General features: G+C 31.6%; 2 protein-coding genes across 4 annotated transcripts in view; one reads left to right on the top strand and one right to left on the bottom strand.

Moving 5' to 3' along the window:
* Positions 1–11632, bottom strand: part of LOC134699741 (uncharacterized) — a 34601-nt gene extending 22969 nt beyond the window's left edge. The window contains exon 1 of the mRNA XM_063561170.1: positions 11542–11632. The gene's annotated coding sequence lies outside the window, so the exon portion shown is untranslated. The remainder of the gene's footprint in view (positions 1–11541) is intronic.
* The window catches only part of LOC134699739 (neurabin-1-like), a 56691-nt gene that overhangs the window by 8607 nt on the left and 26170 nt on the right, over positions 1–21914 (top strand). For 2 of the 3 annotated variants that reach the window (XM_063561169.1, XM_063561167.1), the window contains exons 4-8: positions 8–28; positions 7877–8016; positions 10457–10584; positions 11555–11687; positions 12309–12429. In XM_063561169.1, the coding sequence (XP_063417239.1) occupies positions 8–28; positions 7877–8016; positions 10457–10584; positions 11555–11687; positions 12309–12429 (543 nt within the window). The remainder of the gene's footprint in view (positions 1–7; positions 29–7876; positions 8017–10456; positions 10585–11554; positions 11688–12308; positions 12430–21914) is intronic. The other variant, XM_063561168.1, reaches the window with a different exon arrangement.

Raw genomic sequence — 21914 nt, 5'->3', positions numbered from 1 at the left:
TTCACAGCAAGCCAAGAGATTTATACAGGTAAAATAGACACATCTATAGCTATTACTCAGTAACTTAGTAGTCATCAGTACTAGTAGTATAGTACATTAGTACATACAAGGTTTCTCATTTAACATGAAGTCTCTCTGCTGCACCGATAACATGTTTAAATTGGAAGGGAACTACCATTATCGTGTTAACGTGACTATTAGAAAAGCAGTGGCGGATCCAGAACTTGTCCTAAGGGAGGGGGGCTGCTTACTGACCTAAGGGGGCCTCGCTCCAGTCATGCTTGAATGATTCCCTATCTAATCAACCAAATTTTTCACACGAAAGGGGGGGGGGGCTGGATCCGCCTATGAATAAAGTTTGTCAAGTTCTGTGCCTTAGCACAATACATCTATTTAGGTTTCATTTTTCAAGCATCAGCATAACTTATTAAATGACATACATGCTTTTGCCTATAGGCCATAGATATATATTGTAATTTGCACATTGGAATGTTTCATATGCATGATAAAAATAAGGAGATGAAATTTATTCAAATCAGAATTCTGACGACGAAGTAAATGGATAGATTTAAGATATGACGAAAATTTCAATATCAATTTATTTTATTGAATAGAATAATAAGTAAAATTATGCAAAGCAGGCAAATATGGGATTTAGAACAAATTTTAATAAACACTCTATGCATACAAATAATATATTACCCCTTTCGAAGCCAACATCTTATTTTACAAAATTATTAATTAATTGACATAAATACATATGTATATTGGGCATTTTGACACCTTTTTACAGCTTTTAATTATATATTTAAGTGTATAAGATGGTCTAGGTGGGATTTAAAGAAGAGAGTATAATTGGCACCTTGTATGTACAAATATAGATATACGTACGCGTTTTACCCAACATGTAGATAATATAGACATAGAGCCCACACAGCTATAAAGCCTCATTGTCAAAGTAGATTTTAAACTTTAGTTTAATTACTTGTATACAATGTATGATAGTTTGAACTTTTTATGGTCAAATTTAATTACATTTTTATAGTGGTTCTTCAGATATAATCTGTTTGAACAGACTTGAACCCAATATACAATGTAGGTTATGTTTATGTACAAAAGAATTGCATATAGAATATATAAGTATAAACATTGAAGGTAGAGGATTAAAATTGTGTGTGATGCTACTACCTGTATTAATGGAAAGGAGATTGATTTATTATCCTAGAGCATGTTATTTTTAAATTACAAAAAAAAATGCATGTGTGCATGTCTTGCACATAGAAAGATTTCAGCAAATTCTCCAAATAAATATGAGTTATTCCCCTTTTGTCCAAGTTTTGTTTGCTATTGAAGATTTTTATTTTTTTTGGGGGGGGGGGATCTTCATAATGCATTTCATTTATTTTATTTCACTTTATGGTAAATATTTGTGCAAAATATATATGCATAAGAAATTGAGAAAATTGAATCTTACAAGGATTAAATTGATTTTTGGGTACATTGAATTTTGTATATATATATATACATGTTTGATTAGAACAAGGATTATAACTATACAAATTCTTGATTAGAAGAAAAAAAAGGTATGCGTCAGTAATTTCCAAAATTTCAAGAGAATTTTTTTTTATGAAATTCCTCCTTTTTGGGTGCATGTGTACTTGAAAAAAAACACCTTAACATTACCCCCAATGAAAAGTATTTTACAATAACAATTTTCATGTTCCCTCCCTAATTAGAGCAGGAAAGAGGCCATGTAAGGAGGAAGTACATAATTAGCTGGTTCATGTAAAAGTCAGAGGAAATTGCCAAGACAAGGAGAAAGCATATATATAATTATTATGATTGGTTTTAGGCTAAGCAAACACTTTCTGTGTTTGAAATTTGAAACATGGTCATTTTTCATTCTAGATTAAACTTGCAATTTGAATGATAAAGTTTTATAATACATGTATACATTTAAAGTGCAATAAAACTAAGGAAACGATTACTGTAAATTCAGATTTTAATGTGAGGTTTTTATTATTGCGAAAAATGCAACAGAGTTGTAAACACAAAAATTAAAACTCCCATTTTGAAATAATTATATGACATGTATGATTAAACAGGACTTTTCTCAAAATCGTAAAAAATAAAATCGCATATTAGTCTAAAATGACAAAATTGCAATAATTGATGCACTCAATAATTCCTGAATATACAGTATATATGTAATCTTGAATTCATTCATAACAATGTTGGTAACATTCACAAGTACCTTGTGTTTTGGACAAGATGTGAGAGAAACAAGTTGTACCTGATGTGCATCACTTATTCTCAGCTTACTAAAAATAACATGTGATAAAAAATCACTTACAATTTTAGAGATTGTAAAAGTATATTTTTTAACCACCTGGGTGGTCCCCTGTTAGCATGCTTACATTGAACTCAAAGGGCACTTGGTTTGATCCTGGCTGGTTTAAACTTAAGATGTTATTTGCCTGATTGTTATTATACAGCTTCATGATCATCAGTCTGTGAGTACAAAGTCTAATCTCTAGTAAGGGGAGCTAACCCATAATTCCTAAGATTTGTCAGACATGCATGACATGTGGCAATGTCCAGTGATAATTGGTATGCAATTCTCTGGGTGCGGGAATTTCTCGTTACATTGAAGACCTGTTGGTGACCTTGAAGCTTCAGCTGTTGTTTTTTCTATGGTCGGGTTGTTGTCTCTTTGATACACTCCCCATTTCCATTCCAATTTTATGCCATCAATTACTAGACCGATTAACCAGTGAAAACTTAAGAATTTTGTTATAATTATAATGTAAAAGACTGTCAAAACAATACCGAGACCAGAAATGCTTGAATAATTAACATTACTGGACCAATAAACCACTGAAGAAACTTCTGGCTTTACATTCTGTTTAATGCTTTTATTCTGTGACTTTTGATAAAGGAAAAATAAGCTGATTGTCAGTTTCAGAAACAGTCTTCATGCTCAACTGCAGGCACACCAGCCAAGGCCTGTACAAGTCATATCTACAGGTCAATAGAATCTTAACTAAAATTTTCTTAAAGTTAAGCTTCAGAAATATAAATCTAATCTAAAACCAAGTTTCATAATTAAAGTAGATGTAAAAACACTACACTGCACTACTGATCTTGGTATCAAATTCATGCAAACATTATTTAGCATGTGAATGTGCAGAAACAGATTTATTTTTCATTAACTCAATAACTGTTCTGGTAGCTATAGAAAGTGATATGCTGATAAAGTCTGCAAAAAGTCATTACTTTTAAAGATAAGGGAGGCCATATCACCCAGTCACCCTAAAATGGCATTTTTAGTGAGTCATTCACACTGTAAAAATTACATTTGTTTTTCCTAAGAATTTGCACCTTGAGGGAAGGCCAATTAAAATTTTGGCGGAGGCTAAAACTGGATGTGAATAACCTCATTATTAAACTTGGACTTGTTTATATATCGTGGTCATTCTATTTACAAAACAACATGTACAAGAGAAACAATTTATTTGTTTGTTAGATAACATCAAAGTCTAATTGAAAGTTTTATATCAATTTCGACTTACTTTGAAGTTTGCTAAAGGGATTAACTATTCAGTTCTTTTGTCTCAGTGTAGAGGAACATTGATGTGCCTGTGTGTATTGAGTTAGTTAATTGTGGTATTACTCTTGTTTGATTTTAGCTAATTAGCTGTATCTATATTGTGCAGATCACCGATTTACTATGTAAAAACTTGTGGATGTTTGTAATGATAAATACATGCATTGAAAGTTTCGAGTTCCCATTATTAGAATGTACTCACTGCTTATAGTATCTGCGTAATTCATAGTCTGATTTGGATCAGGGAAAAGGAATTGGAGGATTTAAGTTATATTTTGAATAACTTTGTAAAGACTTGAAAATAGTTCACATAAGTTTTGGAATATTGTTTTTTGTTGTTTAACATATATACCGCTGGATCTGAAAGGAATCAGAGTATATTTTGAACAACTTTGTGAAGACTTATAAAGTTTACATAGATGTACATGTAGTTTTGGAATATAAGTTTTTGTTGTTTTTACATACCGCTAGTGCATTATTTTTGAACTTTTTGGATGGTATTCAAAACTTCTACAAAATTCTACAGTCCATCTCATCATATCAGTCTAAACAATAAATTTGGTTATATATAAGTAGTTTGGATAGTTTTCAAGACGTCTTTGGAATTGTACCTGACTTTCACCTCATATATATTTCTATATATAATAAATAGAGAACTAATTGGCACAGGAGAATTTTGCCTATGTTATTAAGTGGTGTAGGATGTTTGTTTCGGATGTCAATTCCTTCTCACTATTTATGAGAAACTTTACAGTATGGTATTTTTACTGAGAAAGGATTTTATAGAAGTTGTCAGGTAGGTGACTTTGGAATTATGTGAATGGATTCTTTAAAACAGGTAAATTGTATATTAAATGTGGAATTGTCTTCTAGGTAAATTGTACATGTATGAAATTGTCCTCTTGTACACTAAGTGTTTCTGAGCATGCTGACATTAAATAAAATTTGAATCTTTGGAATTTGTACCTGTAATTGGAATTGTATTCTAAGGTAAATTGTACTTGAAATTTGTGTGTTCTAGGTAAATTATATAGCAATCTGAGGTCTAGTTAAATTGTACTTTTACTTGGAACTATCTTGTTGGTTTTAATGGGTCTTGTATCATGTATGATTAGTTTCTGAATTGTGGCTTATTTAGGATTTAAATACATTCATTTGGAGAATGCCAATATTTCATTATCTTAAAAATTATTTATAAACTTGATGACAGTTTTTTTAAACAAAATGAAAAAATCTTTTGAATTTTAGTAGCAATGCATTTGTTTAAGACAGAATTTGGCCATATTTTTTAGACCAAGGTTTTAAACAATCAGTAAGCAGGCCTGTAGCCAGGAATTTCCAAGGGAGGGGGGGGGGGGGGTTGGTTGGACTCACAAACTCGACTTTAACAGTCACAATTCGAACAGAGAACATTGACTTCAACAGTGCTTATTTGTTTTCAAGGGGGGGGGGGGGGGGGGGGGTTCGTCTGAAACCCCCCTGGCTATGGGTATGGTAAGGAATATTTTTAAAACCAACATATTTTTAATCAAAAGACATGATGAAGACGAAAATCAAATCCATCAACATTTACTTTTTAATTTCTTGGTCACATGACAGAATTGTAAAGTCTTTTCAAATTGGATTTAAAAATGTGGAAAAAGCAATGCCTTTAGTAAAACTTTTGGGAGTATAAACCCAGGCCATTTCTGTTTACAAACTGGATTTGATATAGATTTTTAAAAGTAGTATGTAAGCTTTCAAAGAGTTTTGAATGATATGAAAGTTACCCGATTTTGACTTTTGGTGTGAGCCCTCAAGTTATTACTCTCTCATAGTCTTAGTGTCTGTCATCACTTTCTACAATTGTGTATATATATCATACATGCTATTGTTATGCTTTACTTTTCTACTTTGGCTAGAGGTATACAGAGAGGGTTGAGATCTCACAAACATGTTTAACCCCGCCACATTTTTGCGCCTGTCCCAAGTCAGGAGCCTCTGGCCTTTGTTAGTCTTGTATTATTTTAATTTTAGTTTCTTGTGTACAATTTGGAAATTTCTTGCTACATTGAAGACCTGTTGGTGACCTTCTGCCGTTGTTTTTTCTATGGTGGGGTTGTTGTCTCTTTGACACATTCCCCATTTCCATTCTCAATTTTACTATCTCTTGTTTTTATAGATTTCTTATCATTTGATATATATACATTATTTTGAGTGCTGAAATAAAGCTTCCTTTGTCATGTTTGTATTTTTTTTATTTGTCAAAGCTTATATTAATATTTACATGTATACATCTTTTAATATACATGGTTAAAATTGAATATGATATTGAATATTTACTTTGAACACTTTGAACTTTATAGATATTTGATTTTTTTGTTTCTCAAAAATCTGCATACAAGCCTATAGATAGAAAATGTGGATTTCGTTGAAAATTGAAATTCATGGTTCACCTTTACATGTGAAGTTGAAAATTGAAATTCGTGGTCCACCTGTACCTGTGAAGTTGAAAATTGAAATTCATGCTCCACCTTTACCTGTGAAATTACCATTACTGGATATAGGTATCCCAAGAATAATAATGAATCAACAATAGTTGATGACTGATATTAATTATTAATCAATTACCAAATCATCCAGTCAATTAGTCAAACAATAAGTCATTCAATGATTCATTCATTCAATCTTACATTATGATTGTTGTGAAACATGTGCCAGCCACACACATATTAATATCTCCTTAAATTGATTTAAAGATAAAAAGATGCATCTGAAAACCAATAAAGATAATATAAGTTATAACTGCAATGCAACATCTGTTATTGAAGTCATTTGTTGGGTCATATTAACCTGAACACATATATATGTATAGTTATGTGCTTGTATTGATTGTGGAAATTAGGTGAGGCTAATTACATAAGGAGGGGTGAAGGGGAGGGGGAGTCAGTAAAATAGAGAGATTCACTCTAAAGCAGATAATTTTTTGGGGAAATTGAAGAAAAAAATAGGGAATTCTTTTGAAAAAATGAGAGGTGATAAGGGGTGAGGGAATGGAATATGTTATGAGTCTGTCTAGAGGATAGCCTTCCAAGCAAAAGGATATGTGGGGAAAATGAAAAAAGAAATTGAAATTGGTTAACATTTTCTTGGAAACTAAATAAGCTACCAGTATGGTTTTTAAAAGTACACTATAAGATTTTCATATTAAATAAAATAATGAAATCTTTCTAATCTCAGACAAAAGCTTGAAAAATCTTCAGTGAAATGTTGTGGTATTCTTCAAATCAATATTACGCATATAGCATTCTTAAATTTTGAAAATAAGGTGCAGCAGATGCACATTCACATGCAGATAATTAAAATAACGTACATCAATTTCATGAAGATGCGCATCAGATCACAGATGTAAAATAAGTGAGGCAGTTCAAACTTGTTTTTTCTAACAAATATATAATACAATTGCCAGATGGTTACTTACTTGCCCCAGGCAATGAGTGAATGCCATTAATTTTACATCTAATAAAGGTTAGAGAATTAAAAAAACTTATACCTTAGAAAAAGACGCTGAAATAGATTTTTAGATGTTTATTTCAGCAGGATGTAGATTAACTGAGTTAAATTAAAAAGTATTTAATCAGTGATGTAGGTCTATGCAGTTTCTTCATCAGTTTTATGATATGATATTTATGGGAAAAATCATAGGTATACCATGCCATTCATATTTTTAGGAATTTTAAATTTCATCTCCAAACATATGAATGGTACATGTTTTGTAAGTCATAATACATTGTAATATAAAGCTTATACATGTAGTTCTTTACAAAATCAAAAATATTCCATGCATTTCAGACTTTTATGATACTATGATTTTATCTCCACCAATTTTGTTCTATGTATGTTTTGTAGGACATGATTATATAATAATCTAGGGAAATGTAGTATGCTTGCAGCATGAGACAACTATCCACTAAATGACCTGGGCTCTTTGAAATTCTCACTCAAATGATCATGAAATAAAATAAGTTATACTAAAATGATTGTGAGCAATTTATTTCCCAAAAAAGTGAGTTGCTGGACTTAAGCAACATAATGTTCTTTTCAGACAGCTCGGGAATGTCAACTGATAACTTGTGCAGTTAGTATTTTAACCAGCTGACTTTAACATATACCTGCAGAATTAATTATAGATATGATATGAAACTTAACAGTTGTGTATTGATACTTGATACTCCCAAAGAATAAATTATAGATATGATATTTGACAGCTGTTTAACTTTTTATCTGTAGAAGTCGAGCTGCTGTTTATGTAGAAGATAAAGTTAAGGAGGAAACCAGTCCTGTTCTGACAGAAGAGATCCCACCAAGAGAAGCAGGAGATGGACATGAGGAACCAGACACTGTACTCAACGATACAACAGATATAGCAGGTAATTTCATAATATATAATTCTGTCATTGTCTTTCCTGTTAAATTATTACAGGGGCGGATCCAGGGGGGAAGGGACGTGGCTCTGTTTTTGAAAAAAAACTTTTTTGGGACGATTAATGCTTTTGAATGTGGACATATGATTGGATCTGCCCCTGTATTACCTAGATCGTCATTGGGCCTCTGGTTAATGCATTTGAATGTGGACATATGATTGAATTAACCCCCTTCCTTTATCCTAAGCTGGGAACCCCGCTACCTGAAAATGGCTGGATCTGCCCCTGTGTTATCTAGCTAGTCATTGGCCTAGGCCTCTGGTACGTTTGTTCATATAAAAATTAGAAGAGGTTGTATGATTGCCAATGAGACAACTCTAAAAACAATGTTGACTGAAAAAAAAAATCTGTCATGTGAGATTATATGTTTTAGAAACATTACGCCATGTGCATTATTGTTATATAAAAGGATAACAGGAAACAAGTTATTTTTGCAAGACTTCAAAAATTTTGTTTCTCTAGATGCTGTAACAAATAGATAAGTCTGTTTAACTTTATTGTTTATTGAATAAATGCACATTTATACCCCAATGGGGTTGAAGGCATATATAAATGAACACAATACATCATACAAAAATAACAACAAAAGAACAAACATTATATACATATAAGTATTATCATGCAGTTGTTGAGTCCACTCTCCTCAGTGACCATGACTTTTTAACAAATGGAGCCGTATACTGCATAATTGACGGACACGAAAGACATAAAACCAATTTATCCACATTATCCATATTATCTATATCATAATAGGTATTTCTAACTTTCTGCAAAAATTCAAGTCTCAAATCTTTATTTTTAATACATGTAAATAAAAAATGTTCTTCATCATCTATTTTATTTAGACAACAATGTTGACATAAACGTTCTTCCCTTTTTATATTTTTGTATCTACCCCTTTCAATTTCCAAAATATGGTCACTTACCCTTAATTTAGTAAATTTTTTCCTTATTTCAAAGTTATTCTCTTTAAGTAAATAAGGCTCAGTTTCGTACTTCTTTTTGATTTTACTATAGATAAATAATTTATTATTTTCTGTTAAAGAATTTAATTTTTTAAAGAACAGCTTTTTATAGTTTTCTTGCATAATATCTTTCATGTGTTTATTCATTTTATATTTTTCTTTTATGAAATCAAAACGATTTGCACTTTTTTCTAGAGTAATACCCCGTGCTTTAGAACTTCACATATTGTATTTAGACATTTATCTATTGTTGAAGACTTATCATGCTTATGTTAATGTCAGAAATGTGTGCATGCTTGAAGGGTTCTCTTTTTATTCATATTGACTTGCACTCTTTGAAACAAGAAACAATTACAGAAAAAGATAAAGAAAACAGCTGATTTTGTTCTGATTGAGTAACATACATAAACATAATGTTGACTTTGATTAGGCCAAACAAAAAAAGTATATGTGTTTACTGTCACATGATGAAAAAAGACAGGATAGGTTGGTAGGGATATTTTTTTACATTGAGTCTATGGGAGCAACATTGTGACTTCAACATTGCTCAATCAAAAATGTTTGGGGTAGGGGATACAAATTAGGGTAGGTAGGTGTACAGTAAACACACATACTTTTTTATTTGGCCTTATGAAAATATCTACAGATGTGTTATTGTATAGATAGATCTCTAAACTGTCAACAAATGTTTCTACTTCTGGTATTATTGTATGTATAAGCTGTCAACATAAGTTTCCTCTTCTGGTATTGTAAATAATTGGTTATCTAAACATCTCTGGGTTTTTGGATCTGTATGTCATATAACAGTAATTAAGCATGAAACAATTGTAAGTGCCAAATAGCTGTTCCTATTGACATCCTTTTGACAGGGATAGATAGCTACAGTATGAATTAGACGGAGGACATATGTACATAAATGAGACAAAAACATAACAGCATAAGAAATATCAACTTAGAAAAACATCTGTTTAATTTGTCAAGCTCTTGCTGCCATTTTGGCATAATAATGAAAGGCCAAAATTAAATCTGGATTTCTTTTTATCATACTGACCCTCATTTTACCAACCGCCATACAAGAAAAATCCTAATGCTATTGAAAATGTCTCAATTAATTTCTGTTGAAATTTCATATCATGATTTATATGATTTATTAAAATTTATGACAACATTTATTTAACACTATAATGATATACTGGGGGATTTAGTATTATTTAGGGGATGCAAATTCTCGTGGGTAAAGGAAACTTATTTACATGAATGTTCATTGTATTACACTAAACATAATGAAAAAGCTAATTTTTCTACCCCAAAAAATAGTATCCTAAATAAATAATCCACATTTATCCTCCAATTTTACTGGACAGAATTCAAGATACGCTTATATTGATTTATTTAATATTTCATATATTTTATTCTTTCAGATTATGATAAAGATGAAATAATAGATTATTTAGAAATATCTGGTATTAGTAGCAGTGATGATTCAGATTTGGAGGATTGCTTCTTCCATCCAGCCACTAGAATCAAATTTAGTAAACAACCCATTAGGGTAAGTGCTGCTATCATAGGCGGATCCAAGGGGGGGGCCCCCCCTTTCGTGGGAAAAATTTGGTTGATTATATAGGAAATCATTGAAGCATGACTGGAGCGGGCCCTCCTTAGGAAAAGTTTTTGATCCGCCACTGGCTATTTGAATTATATGAACATCCGATTGTGTTTTGTAGAACACTTATTTTTTACCAATGAAATCCATGATTAAGGGGTACCACTTAAGTATTAGTACTTATTGGAGTGGTAACAAATTTCTAGGATACATATTCTTATCAAAATCTCATATTTAAATTCTTTTAAATTTAAATTTCCATTGATTTTATTTTGAATCTTGAACAACACAAGAAAAATCCACAAACATGATTTTACCATACATGTATATATATATATATATAGGTCTGATTATGGTATCCACATATAAAGCTTGCCCAAAAAAACTGTCAAATCATGAAAGTAAGCCAAGTGATGGACCCTATAAAAAAATAAACTAAAGGTCAATTAGCTTATAGATTTTTAGCATTTAAAGGTTTCATTTCACAAGAGTTGGGTCACAATCTTTTGTTTAAAACAATACAACAAACACAAAAAATATTTGCAATTTCGTAACCCATTGATTAATAAGTAAGTGTGAATTGTGTAGATTTCAAAACCTATGCATGAAAGTCCAAAAGGAAAAATCTGGTCTCTGTTGAAAATTTGGCCTATTGATTTTGGAGATCATCAAATATATTTTTATGTCAACTGTTTGTCATTAATTTGTCAACCAAAGGGAGATAAATCAAAGATTTTTTTTAATTGGTTACATTGGAATTTAACTGATACGTAAAGGAAGTAATACTTATATTATATTGTTTATATCAAGGAAGCTGAAAATAAAATTAACCTAATTGCATGTTTTTATCAGTTCAAAGCTACATGTTAAAATGACGATAGAAATGTCTGTACAATTATTTACCCCTAATTTCCAGGTATTTCCAACGTTTTCCACAGAGGAATACGACAGGAGAAACGAAGATGTAGATCCTGTGGCAGCTTCTGCGGAATATGAACTGGAAAAGAGGGTGGAAAAGATGGATGTATTCCCTGTTGACCTTATGAAGGGTCAGTATTTAATTTGATATGGTTTCAAACTGTTGTAAAATGTAAAAAAAAATGCAGAACTTTGTACAGTTGCAACTGAGTTGGCAAATATATGAAACTCTTTTCACTGAAATTTTTACAAATTGTTTGTTTTGATTTTAGCCAAGCCAATATGCATTTCATACAGTAGAAGTTGTTAATTCTTAAAAAGAATGTAAACATTTGAAAATTGTGAACCATTGTCAGAGATAAAACATATCAGCTCTACCTATATTTGAAAATTGTCACATTATTCCAATGATTGATGAACTTGGACATCACATTTAAAGTCTGAGACCTTAATTCAAAAATTATAACTTCCTTGTTAATTATATTCTGTCTCTATGTCCTTATAAAGATGGTTCAGTCAGATCTCTGAAAAAGTAGTCTTCCCATAATGCAACACCAGTTTTGAATTTGTTCTTAGAAATTAATAGAAAAAATAAAATATATAAGAGCAATTTAAACCATGGCGAAAAACAGTGATATTTAAACTAGCCAAAGTTAGATAAGTCTAATAATGCTACATGAAGAGTTCTTGTTGATAATGAAATTAAGAATCAATATTCAGATTTCAGAGTTATCAGTTGTTTGATTTTTCAGGTCCAGAGGGCCTTGGCCTTAGTATTATTGGAATGGGAGTTGGAGCTGATTCTGGTGTAGAAAAATTAGGGATTTTCATTAAAACCTTAACAGAAGGAGGGGCAGCACAAAAGGATGGAAGGTTAGTTTAGATAACCTCTGATGTTGTTTTTATCCACCTCCTATATGGAAAAATCTCTACAAAAAGTCTATAACTGTTTGAAAATTGAGTTGTTATCAAAAACAATACAAAACAGACCAAACTTCATCAAAACCAATTCAAGTCTAATACACGTACATGTTAATTTGCATTTGCAGAAGGTTGATTTTCATCTGACGCAGCTAATATATTAATGTACAGGCCTGTAGTCAGGAATTTTCAAAGGGGGGGAGGGTTTATTTGGACTCACAAACTTTTCTTTAACAGTCACAGTTCGACCAGAATGTTGACTTTAACAGTGCTTATTTGTTTTCAAGGGGGGGGTCGTCAAAACTCCTCCTGGCTACGGGTATGATGTATACCACTTAACCTACACAATGTACAGCCTCAACACTTCTCAGTAAATTGAAAATCCAATGCAGGTAATACATTAATGTGTACCACTAAAACTACACAATGTAAACACTTTTTATTAAATTGAAAATCAAAAAAGTTATAAATGAACTGATCTCTACTTTTTCAGAACCTTTGAATAGACTTATTAAGAAGGGATATAATTACGATACTGTTGTCAAGTCATTAAAGATTGCATATTTTGGAGTTAATATTGAGTCACTGATAAGGTCTTTGCGTCGGAACTAAACACATTTATTCTAAAAACAGTTGTTGGCATGACACGGGTTATGTTCTTCTCATATATGTTATGATGGTATGATACTAAACCCCTTACGGGAAGGATTGTGCCTGATGTTCATATGATGAAATCATAATCTTTCAGTCAGTTTAATTGAAGTCTGGAGCTGGCATGTCAGTTAACTGCTAGTAGTCTGTTGTTATTTATGTATTATTGTCATTTTGTTTATTTTCTTTGGTTACATCTTCTGACATCAGACTCGGACTTCTCTTGAACTGAATTTTAATGTGCGTATTGTTATGCTTTTACTTTTCTACACTGGTTAGAGGTATAGGGGGAGGGTTGAGATCTCACAAACATGTTTAACCCCGCCGCATTTTTGCGCCTGTCCCAAGTCAGGAGCCTCTGGCCTTTGTTAGTCTTGTATTATTTAAATTTTAGTTTCTTGTGTACAATTTGGAAATTAGTATGGCGTTCATTATCACTGAACTAGTATATATTTGTTTAGGGGCCAGCTGAAGGACGCCTTCGGGTGCGGGAATTTCTCGCTACATTGAAGACCTGTTGGTGACCTTCTGCTGTTGTGTTTTTTTTATTTTGGTCGGGTTGTTGTCTCTTTGACACATTCCCCATTTCCATTCTCAATTTTATGTTTCAACTATGCATTTAAATTTATTTATTTTCCTTATTTTATGAGATTTATTGTCGAGTGCACATTCATTTATCAGCTGTTTTATGTTTTTTATGTGAAAAACCATTAAATAAACTTTATTGAAATATGTTGAAGTCTGTAACATATAAATTAAATTCTCTGCAGTATTTATCCTCTCTTAAATCTTTTTATCATCAAATAATCTTGATAAGTGTGTTTGATATATGTAGCAACTAATTTATAGTTCTTAACTTCAAAAGTTTTATTGACTCAAATAAGCCAGATGGGGGTTGGATTCTGTAATTCAAAGCTTTGTTGAGGTCAGAATTTAGGTCATTAAGTTACACCTAAGACATGTATAAAATTGATGTGTTTAATACTACGACAGGTGTAAATATCTCGGGTATTCTCTAAGGAGCTTTGTTGAGGGTGAGATCTAGGTCATTGAGTTAAACCTAAGACATGTGTAAATTGATGTGTTTAATACTACGACAGGTGTAAATATCTCGGGTATTCTCTAAGGAGCTTTGTTGAGGGTGAGATCTAGGTCATTGAGTTAAACCTAAGACATGTGTAAAATTGATGTGTTTAATACTATGACAGGTGTAAATATCTCGGGTATTCCCTAAGGAGCTTTGTTGAGGGTGAGATCTAGGTCATTGAGTTAAACCTAAGGCATGTGTAAAATTGATGTGTTTAATACTACGACAGGTGTAAATATCTCGGGTATTCTCTAAGGAGCTTTGTTGAGGGTGAGATCTAGGTCATTGAGTTAAACCTAAGACATGTGTAAAATTGATGTGTTTAATACTACGACAGGTGTAAATATCTCGGGTATTCTCTAAGGAGCTTTGTTGAGGGTGAGATCTAGGTCATTGAGTTAAACCTAAGACATGTGTAAAATTGATGTGTTTAATACTACGACAGGTGTAAATATCTCGGGTTCTCTAAGGAGCTTTGTTGAGGGTGAGATCTAGGTTATTGAGTTACACTTTTAAGACATGTGTAAAATTTATGTGTTTGATAATACTACAGGTGTAAATATCTCTGGTATTCTCTTAGGACATAGTTTTACAAAGCTTTGTTGAGGTCGAGATTTAGGTCATTGAGTTACACATAAGACATGTGTAAAATTGATGTGTTTGATCCTACGACAGGTGTAAATATGTTGGGTATTCTCTTAGGACATAGTTTTACAAAGCTTTCTTGAGGTCAAGATCTAGGTCATTGAGTTATACCTCAGACATGTGTTAAATTGATGTTTTTGATATTACGACAGGTGTAAATATCTCAGGTATTCTCTTAGGACATAGTTTTACACTTAAGGAAGTGTAGATATAGTATGTAAATTCACAACTTATGTATAAAAGATATAATATAAGCATTTATAAAGATAAGTGATAATAAATTATATTTAATTTTAATAAATGTGCTAAAAACATTTTTGGAATGTTGACATTTTTGTGTGCATATACATATATCTGCCTGTAGCATTTTAATGACATTTTTGTGTTTTTTAAATATTTTTATTTATTTTTTTACTTCATAAAGTTACAAATTTTAGATTAATATCCACTATTTTGATACATGTATGTGACACTTTAGAATAAGAATGTTCCTGACAGCTCAATCATGGACATTTAAAAGGATACTGTAAACCAACATATTTACGGGAGCCATTTATTTTCATGACTTTCGCGAGTAGAAAAATAACTCGAATATAAATCGACGCGAATATGTCAATCTTTGATCTTTCCTTAATAAACTTCATCAAGTAAATCAGATAATAGCGAAATTAAATAGCCGCGAAGTGGTCAAGAAAGGGTAAAACGCGAAATAAAGTATCTGCGAAAATAAGTTGGTTTACAGTAGTTAGGGATAGTAGAGGGACATTATGCTTTCTGGTCTGTGGATACATTCATTCATCAGTTTGTTCATCAGTCTATTCCACTTCAGGTTAAAGTTTTTGGTCAAGGTAGTTCTTGATGAAGTAGAAGTCCGAACAAAGTAACTTATTACAAATGTTCCCTGTGAACTGATCTTTCTAATTTCAATTCCAAGAATGAGTTACTATCCAAATTCACAATCCACTGAACATAGAAAATGATAGTGCAAGTTGGGCATCCGTGTACTATGGACACATTCTTGTTTTTTCAATGCAATTTTAGACATCCTTCTTAATTGTACAATTTCAGAAAATCAGATTTCTATCAAAATTTTACAAATAAAACGTGAACTCTATAAAGTTGCTAAGGTGTAGAGGACCTGGTTGATCATCTCTAATGAAACAGAAATCACCTGTTGTTATGATAAAAGATTAGGATTGGATGAAAATGTCTTTGACCTCATTTGAACCTCAAATTATCTGTTGCTGCTAGATTAAATAAATGTTATTTAGGCACTGAAAGGATTAACTATTTTTATACTGCTATATATTGCTATCACGTTGGCGTCGTCGTCGTCGTCGTCCGAATACTTTTAGTTTTCGCACTCTAACTTTAGTAAAAGTGAATATAAATCTATAAAATTTTATTTCAAGGTTTATGACCACAAAAGGAAGGTTGGTATTGGTTTTGGGAGTTTTGGTCCCAACATTTTAGGAATTAGGGGCCAAAAAGGGCCCAAATAAGCATTTTCTTGGTTTTCGCACTATAACTTTAGTTTAAGTTAATAGAAATCTATGAAATTTTGACACAAGGTTTATGACCACAAAAGAAAGGTTGGGATTGATTTTGGGAGTTTTGGTTTCAACAGTGTAGGAATTAGGGGCCAAAAAAGGGCCCAAATAAGCATTATTCTTGGTTTTCGCACAATAACTTTAGTTTAAGTAAATAGAAAATAATGAAATTTAAACACAATGTTTATGACCACAAAAGGAAGGTTGGTATTGATTTTGGGAGTTTAGGTCCCAACAGTTTAGGAATTAGGGGCCAAAAAGGGACCCAAATAAGCATTTTTCTTGGTTTTTGCACCATAACTTTAGTATAAGTAAATAGAAATCTATGAAATTCAAACACAAGGTTTATGACCATAAAAGGAAGGTTGGTAATGATTTTGGGAGTTTTGGTCCCAACAGTTTAGGAATAAGGGGCCCAAAGGGTCCAAAATTAAACTTTGTTTGATTTCATCAAAATTGAATAATTGGGGTTCTTTGATATGCCGAATCTAACTGTGTATGTAGATTTTTAACTTTTGGTCCCGTTTTCAAATTGGCCTACATTAAGGTCCAAAGGGTCCAAAATTAAACTTCGTTTGATTTTGACAAAAAATTAATCTTTTGGGTTCTTTGATATGCTGAATCTAAAAATGTACTTAGATTCTTGATTATCGGCCCAGTTTTCAAGTTGGTCCAAATCAGGATCTAAAATTATTATATTAAGTTTTGTGCAATAGCAAGTCTTTTCAATTGCACAGTATTGCGCAATGGCAAGAAATATCTTATTGCAAAATATTGTGAAATCGCAATTTTGTTTTTAATTAGAGTTATCTTTCTTTGTCCAGAATAGTAAGCAAGAAATATCTAATTGTAAGAATTTTTTATATTTGGAGTTATCTTTCTTTGTCCAGAATCAACTTAAATCTTTGTTATATATACAATATACAATGTATATTCACTTTTTACTACCAACTGATAAATTAAAATAATCTTTACCATTCAGTGATAAAAAGCAGTTTTTTTACATCTTAATATTTTATGATGTATTTAAATGAGTAGTAATTGTTGCAAACTCAATTAGAAATTTTAATTGAGATTAGTTTTGGAATAAGGGAAAGGGGGATGTGATTAAAAAAATTGGTTCAATTTTCTCATTTGAAATTTCATAAATAAAAAGAAAATTTCTTCAAACATTTTTTTGAGAGGAATAATATTCAACAGCATAGTGAATTGCTCTAAGAGAAAACAAAAATTTTAATTTCATTAGAACACATTCGTTCTGTGTCAGAAACCTATGCTGTGTCAACTATTTAATCACAATCCAAATTTAGAGCTGAATCCAGCTTGAATGTTATGTCCATACTTGCCCCAACCGTTCAGGGTACAACCTCTGCGGTCGTATAATTATACGACCGCAAATTTTGAAAAATTTCGTCGTATATTGCTATCACGTTGGCGTCGTCGTCCAAATACTTTTAGTTTTCGCACTCTAACTTTAGTAAAAGTGAATATAAATCTATAAAATTTTATTTCAAGGTTTATGACCACAAAAGGAAGGTTGGTATTGGTTTTGGGAGTTTTGGTCCCAACATTTTAGGAATTAGGGGCCAAAAAGGGCCCAAATAAGCATTTTCTTGGTTTTCGCACTATAACTTTAGTTTAAGTTAATAGAAATCTATGAAATTTTGACACAAGGTTTATGACCACAAAAGAAAGGTTGGGATTGATTTTGGGAGTTTTGGTTTCAACAGTGTAGGAATTAGGGGCCAAAAAAGGGCCCAAATAAGCATTTTCTTGGTTTTCGCACTATAACTTTAGTTTAAGTTAATAGAAATCTATGAAATTCAAACACAAGGTTTATGACCATAAAAGGAAGGTTGGTAATGATTTTGGGAGTCTTGGTCCCAACAGTTTAGGAATAAGGGGCCCAAAGGGTCCAAAATTAAACTTTGTTTGATTTCATCAAAATTGAATAATTGGGGTTCTTTGATATGCCAAATCTAACTGTGTATGTAGATTTTTAACTTTTGGTCCCGTTTTCAAATTGGTCTACATTAAGGTCCAAAGGGTCCAAAATTAAACTTCGTTTGATTTCATCAAAAATTGAATAAATGGGGTTCTTTGATATGCCAAATCTAACTGTGTATGTAGATTCCTCATTTTTGGTCTTGTTTTCAAATTGGTCTACATTAAAGTCCAAAGGGTCCAAAATTAAACTTAGTTTGATTTTAACAAAAATTGAAATCTTGGGGTTCTTTGATATGCTGAATCCAAACATGTACTTAGATTTTTGATTATGGGCCCAGTTTCCAAGTTGGTCCAAATCAGGATCTAAAATTATTATATTAAGTTTTGTGCAATAGCAAGTCTTTTCAATTGCACAGTATTGCGCAATGGCAAGAAATATCTTATTGCAAAATATTGTGAAATCGCAATTTTGTTTTTAATTAGAGTTATCTTTCTTTGTCCAGAATAGTAAGCAAGAAATATCTAATTGTAAGAATTTTTTATATTTGGAGTTATCTTTCTTTGTCCAGAATCAACTTAAATCTTTGTTATATATACAATATACAATGTATATTCACTTTTTACTACCAACTGATAAATTAAAATAATCTTTACCATTCAGTGATAACAAGCAGTTTTTTTACATCTTAATATTTTATGATATATTTAAATGAGTAGTAATTGTTGCAAACTCCATTAGAAATTTAAATTGAGATTAGTTTTGGAATAAGGGTAAGGGGGATGTGATTAAAAAAATTGGGTTCAATTTTCTCATTTGAAATTTCATAAATAAAAAGAAAATTTCTTCAAACATTTTTTTGAGAGGAATAATATTCAACAGCATAGTGAATTGCTCTAAGAGAAAACAAAAATTTTAATTTCATTAGAACACATTCATTCTGTGTCAGAAACCTATGCTGTGTCAACTATTTAATCACAATCCAAATTTAGAGCTGAATCCAGCTTGAATGTTATGTCCATACTTGCCCCAACCGTTCAGGGTTCAACCTCTGTGGTTGTATAAAGCTACGCCCTGCGGAGCATCTGGTTGAAAAGTGTAAACTTATCACTTTTGTGAGGTGTCATTGAGTAAGACATCCAGTCATAGTCAGTCTAGTAAGTAATGGTGCTACTCTAGATGTTTTGTGCATGGTGGGTACTCTGTACATCATTTGTGAGTCTATGCTTATATTAGATTTTGAAGTCCCTATTGCTATATCAAGCAAGTATCTATCACATTCATAAATCCCATCCTCTCTTAACAAAATTCTAGGGAAATATTGTACTGTGTGATCTAAAGACTTGCTTTTGTAAAAATTTATTAAAAGAAATGGTTTTCTCTAAGAAATTAAGCAAAGAAGCATGCATTTTTTTTTTTTTTTTTTTTTTTTAAATATGGCCATTTGTTTTCTCGTTTGAATGCTTTAACATTGTTTTATCGGGGCCTTTTATAACTGACTATGCAGTATGGGCTGTGCTCATTGTTGAAGGCCATACAATGACCTATAGTTGTTAATGTCTGTGTCATTTTGGTCTCTTGTGGACAGTTGTCTCATTGGCAATCATACCACATCTTCTTTATATGTACACAAGGATATTGTCAAATCAGACATCTTGGCAGATAGTAGAGAAAAACTAGTGATTGTGATGTTTATTTCCTTAGTGATTCTGACAAGTTTAAAGATATATGATATATCAATCCCTCATCATTAGACCATGCTTGAAATAGCAAAGTATAGCTTGATGATCATTTGCTTAATGTCCAGTGACAAATAGTTCATGCATGTTCTGGACAAGAGGTGAACCATAGCCAAGCCTAGCTTACCTTGATTGGTATTTTCTTAATGTTCAGTCACAAATAGTTTATGCATGTTCAAGACTAGAGCTGAAGCATAGCCTCTCAGATCCCAAATTCATTGTCTTAGAGGCTTTCCTGTACCTAAAGTTAATATAATACCATGAACATAAGGAATTTTTGTCCTTTGGATATTATATTCTATATATGTTAAACCTGTTTTTTCGAGAAGGTCAATTGCTGTAAAAAAAAAATTAGATTTCAATTGTTATGGAAAATCCACAAATGAACAATTGTACAATGACAATTATGCACTAGATTTCCCCTTTACGAGCCTCATGCATGGTGCATGTAACCTGTAAATGGATGTGCCATGTAAACAAAGTTGTATATTGTGTTATTATATAAAAAAAGACATGTTTATTATAGTAGTAGCTGTACTAACAATTCCTTAGGTTTGATACATAATTAATATCTTTTGGAAGGCAGATTATGTGTTTGTTGATTTAGCTCCCCTTACTTGCAGCAGCATATGATTGCATTGCATTCTAAGGGATTGTAGTTTATATATCTGTTGTTTGATAGATTATAACTGCTGAAATTGCACAATTGGATAAAAAAAAATCAACTGCAAGTTGGAACATTGATATAACAGAGTATTACATAATTTTTTTTAGGTAAGTTCTTAATTTTGTTGTATAAAAAGGGGACTGATGTATTAACTATTTCTTATGTCTTCATCATGTTTTCTTGATTTTTTTTCTGTCATGCCTATCTTTGTACTTTAAGGGTTTATGTTTGGTTTTGATGTGTATGAGTGATAGACCATGTTCTCTTTTCAATGAACAGGTTAAAGTTAGTTCTATATAAAAAAAAAATGAATTGGTTTAAAATTAATGTATCAATTCAAAGAAACTTAATTAGATTTCATCCCCTGAATTACAAAAAGTGTATGAGAAACATAGGATTGTTATTTTCTGCCTAATATATATAGTAGTCTAGAGGGGCATTATGTTGGCTGTCTGTCCATCCATTTGTCTGTTAGTTTCTTATCAAAATTAAAGCTTTGGTTGAAAGGAGGTTTAAGTTTTTGTTTTGGGTACTTTGAGGTCACATCAACTTAAAACTTTAGTTCAAAAGTTCATTATGAAGTCCATAATGTTAAATTAGGGTTTTTACCAAGATTTGACAGTTACTGTACAGGTAGTGAATATAAGGAGTGAGTTGGGATGTTGCCTTATGGGTGCACATTCTTGTTGCTGTAAATTTTGAAAAGGCATTAAGTCATTTTTTTTTAAATAGTCCCTTCTCTCTCTTAACGAAATTCTAGATCTCTCAGTGAACCAAAATTATCAAGTATGTAAGAGTAAAAGTATACAAGATACCAATATTCAAAACACAAGAGGTAACATTTAATGTTCTTTCCTAGAGGCACCTCAGATGTGTGATAATTAAGTAAATTGTTCAGTGCATATTTCACATGAGGCATTACATAAGTTAAATGGTTTTTGAATGTCTGTTTCAGCATGATGAAAGATATACATATCTGTGAAATATAACTTTTGTTTTAGCTAGCACTCCTTATATTCATGTTATTCAGTGCTAAAATAATCAAATATATGTAATTACACAATGTTTTCACAGTAAACTGTTGTTAAAGGGTACAAAAGAATTACTATTTTCTTCCAAATTACTTGTTAACCGTAATTATTTAATTGATGAA

Source organism: Mytilus trossulus, unplaced genomic scaffold (genome assembly GCF_036588685.1).
Source record: "Mytilus trossulus isolate FHL-02 unplaced genomic scaffold, PNRI_Mtr1.1.1.hap1 h1tg000085l___fragment_1__unscaffolded, whole genome shotgun sequence".
In the NCBI taxonomy this organism is placed as follows: Eukaryota; Metazoa; Mollusca; class Bivalvia; order Mytilida; family Mytilidae; genus Mytilus; species Mytilus trossulus.
The sequence above is the reverse complement of the archived record's forward strand: the minus strand, read 5'-3'. Positions and strand labels throughout refer to the sequence as shown.